Source organism: Dermochelys coriacea, chromosome 5, assembly GCF_009764565.3.
Source record: "Dermochelys coriacea isolate rDerCor1 chromosome 5, rDerCor1.pri.v4, whole genome shotgun sequence".
NCBI classification, from domain to species: Eukaryota; Metazoa; Chordata; order Testudines; family Dermochelyidae; genus Dermochelys; species Dermochelys coriacea.
Genome location: NC_050072.1, coordinates 130,227,112 through 130,245,997, shown reverse-complemented (window position 1 = coordinate 130,245,997; position 18,886 = coordinate 130,227,112). Strand labels below are relative to the sequence as shown.

General features: G+C 41.1%; 1 protein-coding gene across 5 annotated transcripts in view; it reads right to left on the bottom strand.

Moving 5' to 3' along the window:
* Positions 1-18,886, bottom strand: part of PIGG (phosphatidylinositol glycan anchor biosynthesis class G) — a 115,390-nt gene that overhangs the window by 44,976 nt on the left and 51,528 nt on the right. For all 5 annotated transcript variants that reach the window (XR_005293095.2, XR_005293096.2, XM_038402987.2 and 2 more), the window contains exons 5-6: positions 18,449-18,758; positions 13,790-13,953 (exon numbers count right to left, since the gene is read on the bottom strand). Coding sequence is in view for 3 of the 5 variants with exons in the window: in XM_038402987.2 (XP_038258915.2) it covers positions 13,790-13,953; positions 18,449-18,758 (474 nt within the window). In the remaining 2 variants the exon portion in view is untranslated. The remainder of the gene's footprint in view (positions 1-13,789; positions 13,954-18,448; positions 18,759-18,886) is intronic.

Sequence of the window (18,886 nt, the reverse complement as noted above, 5' to 3'; positions counted from 1 at the left end):
AGCACCTCCCTAGATAACCCATTCCAGTGCTTCACCACCCTTCTAGTGAAAAAGTATTTCCTAATATCCAACCTAGACCACCCCCACTGCAACCTGAGACCATTGCTCCTTGTTAAGAAGATACGCAACTTCTCAGCATATTCTGCAGATACACTAAATACAAAAGAAGCCCATAACATTAAGGAGAAGACCTAATAGGAGGCAAAAGTGAAGGGAAGATAATGAAGTACCATCTATACTACACTTTATAGTAGAATCAGGGGAATCTTGTTACAGTCAAAATTAGTAATGTAGACAGGACCATATAGTATACTTTTAATTGAGATGAAGCCTTGAGTTCCCACTAGCTAATCTCCCCGGTGGCTCCAACCTCTGAAACTAGTATGTATCAATGCAATGTTCCATTCACCTTTATGACCAATTTCCACAACTGTAATTTTTATTAACCGTTCTAAAATACCATTATTATATTCAGACATGCCAAATAGCCTCTAAATCTACTCCTAAATCATGCTTTAATCCCCTGTAAACCCTTGCAAGTGCTGGAGTTTTAATAATTGCTCTTTCATTGCAAGTCATTGCTTTGTGCCTACTTATTTTGGTACCCATGCACTGGGCAGCAGGTAGGCAAACAAAAAACATATTAATGGTCAGGAAACTGAACCAAGGGGGAAAAGACTGCACCAATCATACAGGTGGCAGTAGCCCATCCATACCATTATGTGAAAGAGGCAATGCACAAATGATGTTTGGCCAGAAGTGAGTTTCTATGGAAAGGGAAGCAATGCATCAGCCTTTTTACAGCATGTCGTCATTCAATACCAGAAGTGAATCGTGTATGCCAGTGGTTTTCATCCTATATTCATTTGTGGATTCCTAAAAAGTTTTGAATGGAGGTGCAGACCCCTTTGGAGATCTTAGATATAATCTGCGGACCCCTGGGGTCCGCGGACCACAGGTTGAAAACCACTGGTATATGCCATGAGCCGCTAGCCTGAGGGCATTTTCAAAAGACTCGCTCATTTGATAATGCACACAAAACTTCACAATCTTTCCATGATAATTAGCTAGGCTGTGGCTTGCATTCTTCATTCAGCATTTCCCAAAAGGGTACTTAAGGGAACTGGAATATTACCATGACCTACAGAAAGAGGCACAAAAGCCATCTAGAAATTGTAATAACAGAAGATTCTGATTAAACAACATTTCGAAAGTCAGAGGATGTCTGATCCAAAGCCCTGCAGAGATGCATACAGTACAGTATATCCGGAATGCTCCTTTTAAGTGGCATGCTGTAGATCTCTGCAGTGGGACTGGGATCCTGTGGGTCCCACAGGACCCACTGCCATAATACCTGGAGCAGGATTAAAGAATAGTTCCACGCAGGGCTCTAGCTTCTCTAACTGCGCAGGAACCCATACTGGTAAGAGCTCAGTATCAGCATGCAACTTTTACTGTTCAGAAAGGAGAGAGAGAGAGAGAGAAAGGAAGGGCCAAATTGCTGCTCAGTTTCAGTTTGCCAAAGGTTTTTCTGCTTTCTAGGGGGAAAAGATACAGAACAATTACAAGGAATGAAGAATGGCAAGAAGGAACGTGCAAAGTGATAAAGAGGCCGGGGGAACTAATTACAGGAATATACCTGTTTTTCAGTGCTCTCCATTATGGTGAATTGTTTTCCGCTTTTCTGACAGCTTAAATCTGTGTTGCAGTATGCGATGAATTGCTTACATAAGAACGGCCATACTGGGTCAGACCAATGGTCCATCGAGCCCAGAATCCTGTCTTGTGACAGTGGCCAATGCCAGGTGCTTCAGGGGGAATGAACAGAACAGGCAATCATCTGTGATCCATCCCCTATCTTCTGGCAATCAGAGTTAGGGACACCGAGAACATGGGGTTGCATCCCTGACCATCTTGGCTAATAGCCATTGATGGACCTATCTTCCATGAATTTATCTAGTTCTTTTTTTGAGCCCAGTTATAGTTTTGGCTTTCACATCCCCTGGCAAGAAGTTCCACAGGTTAAGTTCCTTCCTGACAGGATTTCCAGAGATGAGTGAATGAAAGAAGGTGGAGCCCTGAGTTCGAGTAACCAACACTTCTCTCTCTCTCGTACCTACCTGTCTGTGGTTGAGAAACCATTCCTCTGAGAAATGCGACATTTTGTCCACTAGTCTTAAACTTTTCTAAAATGAACCAATATTTTATTGTCCAGCTTTTGATACATTGCTGGTACCCCTGGCCTAGCTATCCACATATCAGTTCCAAGGTTTCCTTCTGGCATAGTTTTTATCCCTTCTTTTGCAGTTCTAGCCAGAGAATGAGTGAAGATAATATTTCTGCCTGTTGGCCTTCTAGTCAGAGTTCTGTTTGATGAACTACGGGCCAGCTTTAGTTTAGATGCATTATCTCCAACTGTCTCATCCAATTTTCCTCCCAAAAGGAGAGTGCATGGGAACTTTGAGGTCCCCGGGATTTACTGAAGTGGTCTCTGCTACCCAGGGACATAAATAGATTTGGCATCTGGCTACTAAGTTAGACGTCATGGTTTGGGCTGCAAGTCACATGATCTGCCACAGAAGTGAATGCTAGGGATATTCTCTTAAAGATGGACAGGTAGTTAGGATGGTCCTTCCTGTCTAGAGACTTTAGGTATTCTAGCCAAACCACAATAGCTCTTGGGAAGCAGGTAGTGGCCAAAGAGGATCTTACAGCTGCCAAAGAAGCCTCAAAGTCTCTCCATAGGGTGGCTTCCACCTTTCTGTCCTGTGCATCCTGGGTGGGAAGGTCACCTTCTGATGGTATAACTATCACAGTTTCAGGGTTAACTGTAACTTTGACAACCCCCCCACCTACCTCGAGGGCACGCACTTAAAGTTTCAGGCTCCCAGCTGTCACCACTGTCCCTTAATACTATGCAACTTTTAAAAAACATTCTACATAATTCATTAATTTTTGTTAATCTGTTCTACAATCCTGGGTTTGTTTTTTCATTATGTAGTTTAAACAGCCTGTTCCACTAATGATAGAAGTAACTTAGAACTATTATAAGTAATCTTTTCTAGGGCTTTTCAGGGACGCCTTTCAAGTCTCCCTAGAATTCTGCTAACCGTTCCTGTCCAGACTCTTAATTTTCCTTAGAAAAATACTGGTTTGCTGAACATTAGAACCAAAGTCAGTGAAGGAAGCAGTTCCTTCCTAGCCATGCCTAATATCAGTTAACCAGTTTATGACTATAAACTGGTGCCAAGTGTCAGAGGAGTACCCATGTTAGTCGGTATCCACAAAAACAGCAAGGAGTCCGGTGGCACCTTAAAGACTAAGGGATTTATTTGGGCATAAGGATTTGTGGCTAAAAAAACCCCACTTCTTCAGATGCATGGAGTGAAAAGTACAGATACAGGCATAAATATACTGGCACATGAAGAGAAGGGCGTTACCTTACAAGGGAGAACCAGTGTTGACAAGGCCAATTGAATCAGGGTGGATGTGGTCCACTCCCAATAATTAATAACTGCATGGACTCTTCCTGATAGTTGAAACGACAGACTGGACTTCCAACTTCCTGAGGAAACTACAATGCATTGGTGATCTTCCTGAAAACACCATCCTGGCCACCATGGATGTAGAAGCTCTTTACACCAATATTGCACATGAGGATGGACTATAAGCTGTCAGGAACAGTATCCCTAATGAGGCCACGGCACACCTTGTGGCTGAGCTTTGTGACTTTGTCCTCATCCACAACCATTTCAGATTTGGGGACAACTTACACCTTCAAGTCAGCGGCACTGCTATGGGTACCCGCATGGCCCCCACAGTATGCCAAAACTTTTATGGCTGATTTACAACAACGCTTCCTCAGCTCTCGTCCCCTAGCACTCCTCCTCTACTTTTGCTACATTGATGACATCATCATATGGACCCACAGGAGGGAGGCCCTTGAAGAATTCCACCTGGATTTCAACAATTTCCACTCCACCATCATCCTCAGCCTGCAACCAGTCCACACAAGAGATCTACTTCCTGGACACTACAGTGCAAATAAGTGATGCTCACATAAACACCACCCTATAGCGGAAACCTACTGACCACTATACTTACCTACATGCCCTCAGCTTCCATCCAGGACACATCACATGATCCACTGTCTACAGCCAAGCCCCAAGATACAACCGCATTTGCTCCAATCCCTCAGACAGAGACGAACACCTACAAGATCTTTATCAAGCATTCTTAAAACTCCAGTACCCACCTGTGGAAGCGAGGAAACAGATTGACAGAGTGAGACGGGTACCCAGAAGTCACTGACTACAGGGCAGGACCAACAAGAAAAATAACAGAACACCACTGGCCATCACGTACAGCCCCCAGCTAAAACCTCTCCAGCGCATCATCAACCATCTACAACCTATCCTGGAAAAGAATCCCCCACTCTCACAGGCCTTGGGAGGCAGGCCAATCCTCACTTATGGACAGCCCCCCAACCTGAAGCAAATACTCACCAGCAACTACACATCATACCACAGAAACACTAACCCAGGAACCAATCCCTGTAACAAATATGTAATGTGATATATGCCATCATGTGCCAGCAATGCCCCTCCGCCACGACATACATTGGCTAAACCAGACAGTCTCTATGTAAAAAGATAAATGGACACATATCAGACATCAGGAATAGTAACATACAAAAGCCAGTAGGAGAACACTTCAGTCTCCCTGGACACTCAATAATAGATTTAAAAGTAACCATTCTTCAACAAAAAAAACTTTAAAAACAGACTTCAAAGAGAAACTGCAGAACTACAATTCTTTTGCAAACTTAACACCATCAATTTGAGCTTGAATAGGGACTGGGAGTGGCTAGCTCACTACAAAAGCAATTTTCCCTCTCTTGGTATTGACTCCGCCTCATCAATTATTGGGAGTGGATCACATCCACCCTGACTGAATTGGCCTTCTACATTGGTTCTCCACTTGTAAGGTAAATGCCTTCTCTTCATTTGCCAATATATATTTATACCTGTACCTGTAATTTTCACTCCATGCATCTGAAGAAATGTTTTTTACCCACAAAAGCTTATGCCCAAATAAGTCTGTTAGTCTTTAAAGTGCCATCGGACTCCTTGTTTTTATGATTATAAACTGTATTGCAGTTGGCTCTGCTATGGGAGCTAGTCGTACCTGTATTTATTCTTGAACAGAACCACTTCATCCTATGAGAATTAATTTCTGCAGCCTTTGCAACTGGAGTTGGAAATGCTGGTCACATAAAATAGCTTATGAAATTTAATAAAGGATCAGATACTTATGTTTTTATAATAGAACCACACTACACAGGCAATCTCTCGGAAGCACAGTAGATAACAGGTAGTAGGTCTGCAAAGAGAGTGGAAACTGCTTGGCAAAATAAACCACACACTACCAAAGATACTTCCAATAAGATGCAATATGTAAGAGGGGAAAAAACCCAGGAGATGAGATACTGTAAAGTCTAAGATCAGAATTTTTGGTGGAAGCCAGTAATCCATTGGCACTCTGCTTTTGACTGAAGATTACATGCAAGGAAAGAGAACAGCTAAAACATCCAAGTATTGAACACCAGATTCTGCCTCCCTTATTCCTGTCAAGTAGTACCTTTGTCAACAAACAGTTCTCTTGGTTCCAGTGGAAATATTCACATAGTAAGATGCTATTCAGCATGACTAAGAGTGGCAATCTGGACCCAAGTATTTAAGGCAGTGACCATCTGTATGTGTTAGTATAGGATCTAGCACCAGGAGGACCTAGCTTACAATTGAGTCCTTAGACACTACACAGTACAAAACTTATTTCTGACACAGGATTACGTTTCTTGAATATTTTAAATTCCAATCCCCTTAGAATATGCACATCCTGTATCTGTTAGTAAAACTTTTACAATAGATATTTATACATTCAGGGCTCACTTCTACCCCCTGCCAATTGCACAGTGTTTCATCTCCTGAACTACGGCTGCATATAGTTGGCCCACAGGGGAAGGAGATGACATTTATGTTTCAGTCAGCTTTGAAGCAACTTGTCATGTATTTGTGACACAAATGATTGTAAGCAACCCTGGTTGGCTGCACAGTTCTCACTTAAAAACAGATGACCAAATCCTGCCTTAACGTACAGACTGTGTAATAATATTGGTAGTAATGGGTCACATGGGCCAAGAGTGAGGGCAGAACAAGGCTCATAGGGGTATGTCTACGCAGTGTTTTGGAGCCCACAGTAGTGAGCCTTCCAGTCTTGGTCAACAGACTCAGGGTAGTGCTCTAAAACAGCTGTACAGCTAGCACTTTTAAAGTGCAGCCCAGGCTAGAGTTCAGGCTCTGAAGCCCAAACCTGTCCCTAGGCTTCAGAGCCCGAGCTCTTGTCCAAGTCACAACTTCAAACAGGGTACTAGCAGGAGCCTTGCTAGTCCAAGTCTGTCGACTCTGGCTGGAAGGCTTGCTCCCATGAGTTCCAAAACACAGTGTAGACATACCCTAGGAGGCTTATTTGGAAATGTCAAAATCTCTGCTCACTGGAATGACAGAGGAATGACCAAAAAGGTGTCAGTTGTCCAATGTTAGTTTCAAAGGAAATTCATCTGCCTCTCCTGGAGTCATAATATGTTGTGAGAGATCAAAGAAAACAAGATATTTTGTAGTTCTTCTCCATATTGTTAACACTTATTCCTAGTCTCAAACTCTTTCCAGGCATGCATATGCACTATACAAGAGACATGTAGATGTTTCCGGTGTAGGTTTTGAAACCGGCCAGGCTTACTGCAGGAGGCAGGACCTGGATGAGCAGCATAGATTCCTTCTTCTCTATCATGTTATTATATTAACATAGTGGAAACAATTATTTAGATTCTTCCTCCCGAGGCTGAGAGACATGAGCAGCAGTAGCAGCATTTAAAAAAGCAGTATCATTACTGTAATTCAGAAAAAAATCTTGCTTTGCCTCTTTATAGCTAAGAAAAATTGACTTTGAAATGGGTAGTATGAGCATTGCATGTCATTGAATTTATACAGGGGTAAAAGGATTGCTTTAGATAAGGTGCAAGCCAGGGATAAAACTGTCAGAAGGTTAAATGGGGAAGGAGCTGTCTTGAGCTACAGTATTTCCTCTAATAAATTTGTTAGTCTCTAAGGTGCCACAAGTACTCCTTTTCTTTTTGCGAATACAGACTAACACAGCTGCTACTCTGAAACCTGTCAGTATTTCCTCTAGCCAACATATCCTCATTTTAGTTTGTCGGCACTGTACTAATTTTACAGTAACTTAAGTAATAAGCCCCTTAAGTTATTTCTGAATGCTTATTAGACTAGCAACAAATTTGGCTTATTGAATGACACTACTGTTAAAAACAAACATTTTATAGCTATTAGCATGCTATTGTTCTGTGCAATTTCCATCTACAATATCTGAAAAGGCACTCACTCCTATTCAACTGAATGTCTACTGGTTTCAGAGTAGCAGCCACACCACTTTCTACAAGCCATTACCCTCTGATCCCACTGAGAGTTACCAAAAGAAACTACAGCATTTGCTCAAGAAACTCCCTGAAAAAGCACAAGAACAAATCCGCACAGACACACCCCTGGAGCCAGGACCTGGGGTATTCTATCTGCTACCCAAGATCCATAAACCTGGAAATCCTGGACGCCCCATCATCTCAGGCATTGGCACCCTGACAGCAGGATTGTCTGGCTATGTAGACTCCCTCCTCAGGCCCTTCGTTACCAGCACTCCCAGCTATCTTCGAGACACCACCGATTTCCTGAGGAAACTACAGTCCATTGGTGATCTTCCTAAAAACACCATCCTAGCCACTATGGATGTAGAAGCCCTCTACACCAACATTCCACACAAAGATGGACTACAAGCCGTCAGGAACAGTATCCCCGATACTGTCACGGCTAACCTGGTGGCAGAACTTTGTGACTTTGTCCTGACCCATAACTATTTCACATTTGGTGACAATGTATACCTTCAAATCAGCGGCACTGCGATGGGTACCCGCATGGCCCCACAGTATGCCAACATTTTTATGGCTGACTTAGAACAACGCTTCCTCAGCTCTCGTTCCCTAATGCCCCTACTCTACTTGCGCTACATTGATGACATCTTCATCATCTGGACCCATGGAAAAGAAGCTCTTGAGGAATTCCACCATGATTTCAACAATTTCCATCCCACCATCAACCTCAGCCTGGACCAGTCCACACAAGAGATCCACTTCCTGGACACTACGGTGCTAATAAGCGATGGTCACATAAACACCACCCTATATCGGAAACCTACTGACCGCTATTCCTACCTACATGCCTCTAGCTTTCATCCAGATCATACCACTCGATCCATTGTCTACAGCCAAGCGCTACGATATAACCGCATTTGCTCCAACCCCTCAGACAGAGACAAACACCTACAAGATCTCTATCATGCATTCCTACAACTACAGTACCCACCTGCTGAAGTGAAGAAACAGATTGACAGAGCCAGAAGAGTACCCAGAAGTCACCTACTACAGGACAGGCCCAACAAAGAAAACAACAGAACGCCACTAGCCATCACCTTCAGCCCCCAACTAAAACCCCTCCAACGCATCATCAAGGATCTACAACCTATCCTGAAGGACGAGCCATCGCTCTCTCAGATCTTGGGAGACAGACCAGTCCTTGCTTACAGACAGCCCCCCAATCTGAAGCAAATACTCACCAGCAACCACACACCACACAACAGAACCACTAACCCAGGAACCTATCCTTGCAACAAAGCCCGTTGCCAACTCTGTCCACATATCTATTCAGGGGATACCATCATAGGGCCTAATCACATCAGCCACACTATCAGAGGCTCCTTCACCTGCGCATCTACCAATGTGATATATGCCATCATGTGCCAGCAATGCCCCTCTGCCATGTACATTGGCCAAACTGGACAGTCTCTACGTAAAAGAATGAATGGACACAAATCAGACGTCAAGAATTATAACATTCAAAAACCAGTTGGAGAACACTTCAATCTCTCTGGTCACTCGATCACAGACCTAAGAGTGGCTATACTTCAACAAAAAAGCTTCAAAAACAGACTCCAACGAGAGACTGCTGAATTGGAATTAATTTGCAAACTGGATACAATTAACTTAGGCTTGAATAGAGACTGGGAATGGATGAGTCATTACACAAAGTAAAACTATTTCCCCATGGTATTTCTCCCACCCCCCCCACCCCCCACTGTTCCTCTGATATTCTTGTTAACTGCTGGAATTAGCCTACCTGCTTGTCACCATGAAAGGTTTTCCTCCTTCCCCCCCCTGCTGTTGGTGATGGCTTATCTTAAGTGATCACTCTCCTTACAGTGTGTATGATAAACCCATTGTTTCATGTTCTCTGTGTGTGTGTATATAAATCTCTACTCTGTTTTTTCCACCAAATGCATCCGATGAAGTGAGCTGTAGCTCACGAAAGCTTATGCTCTAATAAATTTGTTAGTCTCTAAGGTGCCACAAGTACTCCTTTTCTTTTTGAATGTCTACTGCGTCAATATGAATACAGATTTATTAAAATCTAAGATGATGAAGGTTGTAAAACCATTTTTCATTTCCGGGTTCCAGGAGATATCCAGCAGTACACACTGAAACCAAACTCATCAGGCCAATTAAAATATTGATTCAAACTCTTTAAAGAATTTGAAAATCTGTAAGTGGCATAACAGGAAATTGAAAGTCAGTAGCAACTTTACTGCTCCTCTAGGCAGATTTAACAATGCCTCACAAAATATTTAACGAGAGGTCTAAAAAGAATGTTTAGAGCATAAAAGGTTTTTTAAAACCTAGAGCTGCAATATGTTTAAGTAATGACAGGTTTCAGAGTAGCAGCCGCGTTAGTCTGTATCTGCAAAAAGAAAAGGACTACTCGTGGCACCTTAGAGACTAACAAATTTATTTGAGCATAAGCTTTCGTGAGCTACAGCTCACTTCATCGGATGCATTCAGTGGAAAATACAGTGGGGAGATTTATATACACAGAGAACATGAAACAATGGGTGTTACCATACACACTGTAACAAGAGTGATCCGGTAAGGTGAGCTATTACCAGCAAGAGAGTTGGGGGGGAGGGAGGGGGCCACCTTTTGTAGTGATAATCAAAGTGGCCCATTTCCAGCAGTTGACAAGAACGTCTGAGAAATAGCGGGGGTGGGTGGGGGAATAAACATGGGGAAATAGTTTTACTTTGTGTAATGACCCACCCACTCCCAGTCTTTATTCAAGCTTAAGTTAATTGTATCCAGTTTGCAAATTAATTCCAATTCAGCAGTCTCTCATTGGAGTCTGTTTTTGAAGTTTTTTTTGTTGAAGAATAGCCACTTTTAGGTCTGTAATCGAGTGGCCAAAGAGATTGAAGTGTTCTCCGACTGGTTTTTGAATGTTATAATTCTTGACATCTGATTTGTGTCCATTTATTCTTTTACATAGAGACTGTCCAGTTTGGCCAATGTACATGGCAGAGGGGCATTGCTGGCACATGATAGCATATATTACATTGGTAGATGTGCAGGTGAACGAGCCTCTAATAGTGTGGCTGATGTGATTAGGCCCTATGATGGTGTCCCCTGAACAGATATCTGGAAACAGCTGGCAACGGGCTTTGTTGCAAGGAGAGGTTCCTGGGTTAGTGGTTCTGTTGTGTGCGTTGTGTGGTTGTGTGGTGTGTGGTTGCTGGTGAGTATTTGCTTCAGGTTGGGGGGCTGCCTGTTAGCAAGGACTGGCCTGTCTCCCAAGATCTGTGAGAGTGATGGGTCATCCTTCAGGATAGGTTGTAGATCCTTGATTAGTTGGAGAGGTTTTAGTTGGGGGCTGAAGGTGATGGCTAATGGCGTTCTGTTATTTTCTTTGTTGGGCCTGTCCTGTGGTAGGTAACTTCTGGGTACTCTTCTGGCTCTGTCCATCTGTTTCTTCACTTCAGCAGGTGGGTATTGTAGTTGTAAGAATGCTTGACAGAGATCTTGTAGGTGTTTGTCTCTGACTGAGGGGTTGGAGCAAATGCGGTTGTATCATAGAGCTTGGCTGTAGACAATGGATCGTGTGGTATGATCTGGATGAAAGCTGGAGATAGGCATAGCGGTCAGTAGGTTTCCAGTATAGGGTAGTGTTTATGTAACTATCACTTATTAGCACCGCAGTATCCAGGAAGTGGATCTCTTATGAGGTTGAGGTTGATGGTGGGATGGAAATTGTTGAAATCATGGTGGAATTCCTCAAGGGCTTCTTTTCCATGGGTCCAGATGATGAAGATGTCATCAATGTAGCGCAAGTAGAGTTGGGGCATTAGGGGATGAGAGCTGAGGAAGCATTGTTCTAAGTCAGCCATAAAAACGTTGGCATACTGTGGGGCCATGCGGGTACCCATAGCAGAATAACAACATTCAAAACTAGTCGGAGAACACTTCAACCTCTTTGGTCACTCGATTACAGACCTAGAAGTGGCAATTCTTCAACAAAAAAAACTTCAAAAACAGACTCCAACGAGAGACTGCTGAATTGGAATTAATTTGTAAACTGGATACAATTAACTTAGGCTTGAATAAAGACTGGGAGTGGATGGGTCATTACACAAAGTAAAACTATTTCTCCATGTTTATTCCCCCCCAACTGTTCCACAGACGTTATTCTCAACTGTTGAAAATGGCCCACCTTCATTATCACTACAAAAGGTTTTCCCTCCCCCCCCCGCTCTCCTGTTGGTAATAGCTCACCTTACCTGATCACTCTCGTTACAGTGTGTATGGTAACACCCATTGATTCATGTTCTCTGTGTATATAAAAACTCCCCACTGTATTTTTCACTGAATGCCTCCGATAAAGTGAGCTGTAGCTCACGAAAGCTTATGCTCAAATAAATTTGTTAGTCTCTAAGGTGCCACGAGTACTCCTTTAGTTTTTATGTTTAAGTAATGATTCAGACCTGTTGACCCCTTTCCCCCTCCAGTGTTCCAGCCTTAATTCCAAGGAAAGCGGAATCTGAGCAAAGGACATAACCATTGAATTTCTAATTACAAAACCCTAGGTTAAAAGGAAAAGATACAAGGTATGTCTATACTGTAATTAAAAACCTGCAGCAGGCCCATGCCAGCTGACTTGGGCTAAGTGGCTGTTTAATTGCAGTGCAGACATTCGGGCTCGGGTTGCAGCTAAGACTCTAGGACCCTGCAAGGTGGGACCGTCCCAGAGTTCGGGCTGCAGCCCAAGTCTGATTGTCTACATCGCAATTAAACAGCCCCGCAGCCTGAGCCCCGTGAGCCCAAGTCTGCTGGCATAGGTCAGCTGCAGGTGTCTAATTGTAGTGCAGACATACTGTCAGGTTGGGTCTGTCTGGGTATCTGCAGCACCCAAATTCAAACAAACCCTGAAAGGCTAAAGATGCTGCAAGTTCTACCTAATATATTCAGATGAAACATTGGTCTGCTGCATTTGACCTTAACCAATCAATGACAACAAAAAATGGCCATATATCTAAGTGAGCTATAGAGATGTCCAGGTTAGGATTCTGGTTTCTGTGACAACAGTAAAGGAGATCTCAGTTTCCTATAGCAGACACTTTAAGTGCGTTTCCCATGCTGTTTGTACATGTGTCATATCAGCTGTTACAGGAGCAAACTGAATTTTGCATCTGGGTCTTGGCAAGTAAATGAAGTTCAATTTCAAATATTTATTTTTTAAATGTATTTGCATTTTAAATTTATAAAATATATTCCAAAATTGGAGATTTAGCCTTTCCAATTTTCAACAGCACAAAAATGATTTTCTTAAATACTTTCCTAACTTCCAAGTGTAAAGTGTTCCCAATTTACACAAAATTATGTAGTAGGCCTAGAACATCAATCCCTTTGACAGAATTTAAAATTTCTAAAAATAAATAGTTACAAAAAACATGCAACTTTTTTTTAATGATTTCTTTAAACTCTGAATGGATTACTCAGTGGGCCATTGCTATGGTTACACTGATAAAGGAAGGAAAGATTTGTTCAGTCTCCAAAAATCCAGCTTAAAACTGAGAAATATTTATGCTGCTGCAGGGACATATTATTCCACCAAATCAATACGAGCTTCTGTTTAAGATGCTACCTCAAAAACATTGCTACAAAATTTTAGCTTTCATCTTTTCTATAAAAGCATTCTAAAAACATGCTGTACAAGCCATTCTCCCTTTGGAAAATCATTAGAAGACTGATACCCATCTGCATGAATACTGTACATTGCCAAGTGTAAAGTTTTCAAAATATTCCTAAAACCTCAAATTTTAAATCTGAAACCAAAGTAAAAAAAATTTACAGGAGCTTTGTCTCGTCTTACTCCTCTCCCTCACAGGACTACAATGACACAAAAGCGGTTTTACCCCACTGTGCTGGGCACTGTATGTACTGACACAGATGGAGAGGGAGTCTCTGCTCCAGACAGCTCACAATCTAAGTGACAGGTGAAAGAATGGGGATGGGGATAGAACATCATACATATGAACATGGAGATGATTAACAAACCTGTGCCAGATGCAGGATTTTTTTTAAACGTGGGAATAAAAATAGGGTGAGGAATAAGGGAGTTAGTAAGAGTACTGAACTATAAAAAGGGCAGAAAAAGCAACTAAGGGCTAAAGTTAAGGGGGGAAAGGCATATGAGCTCCAGTTTACATTATGTGGATGCTTTTCTGTATCTGTGAGAACCATTTATTACTTTTAATTTTATCAGCTTTTAGTACAGACAATTACCTGCTAACTTCGGAACTCAAGTAGCACAGCAAGTGAATGGCCCAAAGCAAAGGTCCTGCGTATGTTGCAAACCCTGTAAGAAAAATTGCTGGTATTTCCACATAGTTGTCTAATCCCACAAAACCAGCTGAAATATCCACTGTAGCGATACTATTTGAGTTTCCCTGAAAATAAAACAAAGATATCACTTAGATGTCTGAAAGGCAGAATGAAACAGTACATATCAAAGAGTTTAATTAACATGTAGGTTTAAAGGCTTAGTAAGTCTTTGAGCCCTAAATCAGTATTCTGAATTTAACTAAAGAAACTTATGAGAAAGAGGTTCTATGTTAGCACATAAATGAGGAACACAAACCACCCTTGAAGCACGAAGCTTTTCTCACAAGCAAGAATAAAAACAAATCTTTGGAAAGGCAAAACTACCTTAATATAGCATATATGCTGTGGAGAATAACTCCTTTATGTTCAAAAGTCTGAAGGAAGGAAGGCAACCATATGCCTCTGAAAACAGCACTCATTTTGCTCAAAACATGAAATTTCATATGGTCAGAAACACATCTCACTATCTGGAAGCTATTAGTTGCATTGCCTTGGTGACATTTTGTGACACTGACAATAATGAAGTGCTATGTCAGACTAACGAGTTTCCAATCCACTTTAACACTAGTTTAACGACACAGAATGTTAGTGTTCTTCTGATTGCTTTTCCTCATGACCTGGCCTTAAATACATGCCTCTCTTTAGTAACTAGAGCATCATGCAGAATAAATAGCTGTACAAGCAGGTTGTGCAAGAAAAATCTCAAAAGTTACTTTAAATAATTATTTGAATCCAATCATTAAATTTAATATGAAATAAAAGAAGAAAGGCAAGAACAATATTCAAGGTTTTAGCCTACAACTTCCTTCCTCCCTCTTACAGGCACATTGTTTCAAGACAGTTAAAGAAGACAAGTCTGACCAATGCAATCAAATGGAAGCCTCATCTGCCAATGGTCATCCATTCCTGACAATTTTACATTGTAAGTTCTTTTGAATGAAGTTTTACTAATATGAACCTCTCCACATATTTTCAATTGCTATTTTCTTAATTATGAAGCCGACCACAGAATACTAACTGAAACCTCAACTTATGAACTGGATTTGGAGACTTTTTAAAAGACATTATTTACTTTAAGCAGTCACTGCTTGTAAACATCAGGTTTCAGCAAGAAGGCAGGTTTCAGCCAGACCATACCGCACAATCCATTCTCTACAGCCAAGCTCTACGATACAACCACATTTGCTCCAACCCCTCAGACAGAGACAAACACCTACAAGATCTCTATCAAGCATTCTTACAACTACAATACCCACCTGCTGAAGTGAAGAAACAGATTGACAGAGCCAGAAGAGTACCCAGAAATTACCTACTACAGGACAGGCCCAACAAAGAAAATAACAGAACGCCACTAGCAATCACTTTCAGCCCCCAATTAAAATCTCTCCAACTAATCATCAACGATCTACAACCTATCCTGAAGGATGACCCATCATTCTCACAGATCTTGGGAGACAGGCCAGTCCTTGCTTACAGACAGCCCTCCAATCTGAAGCAAATACACACACACACACACACACACACACACACACACACCACAGAACCACTAACCCAGGAACCTCTCCTTGCAACAAAGCCCGCTGCCAACTGTCTCCAGATATCTGTTCAGGGGATACCAGGTCATAGGGCCTAATCACATCAGCCACACTATTAGAGGCTCGTTCACCTGCACATCTACCAATGTAATATATGCCATCATGGGTCAGCAATGGCCCTCTACCATGTACATTGGCCAAACTGGACAGTCTCTACGTAAAAGAATAAATGGACACAAATCAGACATCAAGAATTATAACATTCAAAAACCAGTCGGAGAACACTTCAATCTCTCCAGTCACTCGATTACAGACCTAGAAGTGGCAATTCTTCAACAAAAAAAACTTCAAAAACAGACTCCAACGAGAGACTGCTGAATTGGAATTAATTTGTAAACTGGATACAATTAACTTAGGCTTGAATAAAGACTGGGAGTGGATGGGTCATTATACAAAGTAAAACTATTTCCCCATGTTATTCCCCCTTCCTCCCCCCCCCCCCCGTGCTGTTCCTCAGATGTTCTTGTCAAGTGCTGGAAATGGCCCACCTTGATTATCACTACAAAAGGTGGTCCCCTCCCCATCCCATCTCTCCTGCTGGTAATAGCTCACCTTACCTGATCACTCTCGTTACAGTGTGTATGGTAACACCCATTGTTTCATGTTCTCTGTGTATATAAATCTCCCCACTGTATTTTCCACTGAATGCACCCATGAGCTGTAGCTCACGAAAGCCTATGCTCAAATAAATGTTAGTCTCTAATGTGCCACAAGTCCTCCTTTTCTTTAAGTATGAAGACAATGGTCTACACTTTTTAGGACTCTATAATTAATAAAGACTAAAGTAATCTTTACTTCTATTGTCACTACATGCTCTGAATTAAACAGCAATGAAAAAAACCACAGGGCACTTCAAGGGAATTAATGATCCATTGGAAGGAGCGGATGGCTTGAGGCTCAGGAAAATAATGATCATCAGGCAAGGTTGTTGAAAAATTAATTGAGGTTCATAAGCTAGTGACTTACAGTAACAACGTGACACACAAAAAAGATGCTGATTTAACCGTATTAAATTTGTTACAGTTGGTTAATAAGCTTGATATTTTTTCTTCATCTTGTAACACAATGTAGGAATTCAAGCAAAAAAGCAACATGAGTCAAAGTAAGCTGGCTTTCGCATCTTCATCTCAATAAAAGCCCTCAATTATACTGATCCAGCCACTGGCAAATTAACATCTTTCCTCTAAATATAACTATTTCCCCAATTTTTCAATAAAAATACCATATAAAAGTTAAGAAAGCGTCCTGATAATTTCCCTGATGAAAAGCCTGGCCAGCAACCCTCACACCTCATATAGAATATATTCCCATATAGCAGGAGAAAAAGCCACAGAAATTCCTTACGACTAACCACCCCCCAATGTCTCTCTCATTCAGAAGGAAGTCAATCCAATCCACATCTCTCTTCCACAGGGATGGAAATGCTGGTTGAGGTAGCCTGGGACTAGCACAAAAAGGAAAAAGAGAGGGAAAAATGTCACCCTCCCAAATCCATGTCCATAAATAATGTATCCTTATATTCTATATCACCAATATTACCCTGAGAGTTAGATTTGCCACCCTTACTCACAACAGAGCAGCTCTACTCATTGATGTCAATGAGGCCCCGCAGGAAGTAAGGTAGCAGAATTTGGCCCTTCTTCAGATTCTCGACAAATTACATTTACAATAGTTTTCATCTCACCTCAGCTACATCGAAGTTTCATACAGTTCCAGTTCAGAGGCTTCGTATGCCTCAAGTCAGGGACAGAACTAGATTTGTCCGTTGCTATTTTAAATATTAATCCAATCTGTTAACATTCTTATATTAATTATTTGTATTGTAGTAGCACCTAGGAATCCTGGGACTCCATATTAAAGTGGAATATTTTTATACAAACCAGCATGATCCAAGCAGCCTGAATGAACATGATTTTACATGCTAGTGTTTTTGCCAATATTACAGTCCACAATGAAGATATTTACTGGAGTTACCAGATCTTTTCCTCATTTGAAAAAAAACAATGGCAGTAAATATTTATAGTGTGGCAGGAAATCAAAGCACTTCTGAGAATTTGGCAAAACACCATCTCAAATTATTTATTAAATAACTTAATTAACACGGACCACAGAAAATTTTCAAAAGCTTTTAAAATTTTTATTTTAGTCCACTTAGCCCTTGAGTCTTCCCATTGCCCATTGAAACTACCACTATTAATACCTCCTGCTCCACAAAATGAACTTTACATATTTCCTTTTGTATATACTTTATTTTTGAAGCTCTATTCCTTCAAGAAATTAGTTGATGTTATAATATTAAGAATAAAACATTCTGAAAGTTTTCAGAGTAGCAGCCGTGTTAGTCTGTATTCGCAAAAAGAAAAGGAGTACTTGTGGCACCTTAGAGACTAACAAATTTATTAGAGCATAAGCTTTCGTGAGCTACAGCTCACTTCAAAACCTTTGGTTTTTTCGACCAAATGCATCCGATGAAGTGAGCTGTAGCTCACAAAAGCTTATGCTCTAATAAATTTGTCATTCTGAAAGTTGTATCACTATTTTCAGAAGCTATCCTTCCCCATATGTGCCAGGATAGACTTTACCATATTATATTTTATTAGTAGTAGCCTTTAGAGAGAAACTAAGATAGACCAGAAGTTATAAATTGACTGCAATTTTATATTAGCTTAGTTCATGTTCTTGCCAATAACACTGTACATTTTATATTATTATATATATATATATATATGCATGCATGCATGCTAGCACTATTTGTTTGTTTTCTGTATGTACGTGCAAACATTATTCCACACTAAATAGCACAGGTTGGTGGAGAATAAAGTTAACTGAAACCTAGGGGCCTCATTCTGCATGAGTAGTTCCACTAACTTGAGTCTTTGCAGGATCAGGCCCTATGGTGCAATTTAACACAACACATGGTAGAATACCTACACACATTATTTTCATTGACGCCATATCAGCTTACCTGAAAATAGAAGAAAGCTTGGCCAAACCAATAATGCATCATAGTAATTTGAGCTGCATCAAATTTTAGCGGCTTCCAGATACATCTTGTCATTATCATTTGAATCAGTAGGCAAAACACCAAAACTGGCAGGTTATGGGGTCTAAATAGCAGGGCTGCTAGCAGAACCAATCCACAATATACTTCCCATAAACCGATACTCTTGGTCTTGCAGTCTGCAGATATAACCTGTGATTTGAGTAAATCTTTGGTTCCAGTGAAGATTATGCCAAGAACAAAGACATAAACAAAACGAGCTTCAATAATTCCCCTAAAAAGGAAAACCAGAAAGATAACTTATTAGTATTTATTTTCATAAGTCAAAAAACTAGAGGGATATGAGACAAAGATGATTCTGAGAAATGCATCAAAATTCAAGTGTGATCACTGGCCAAGTGT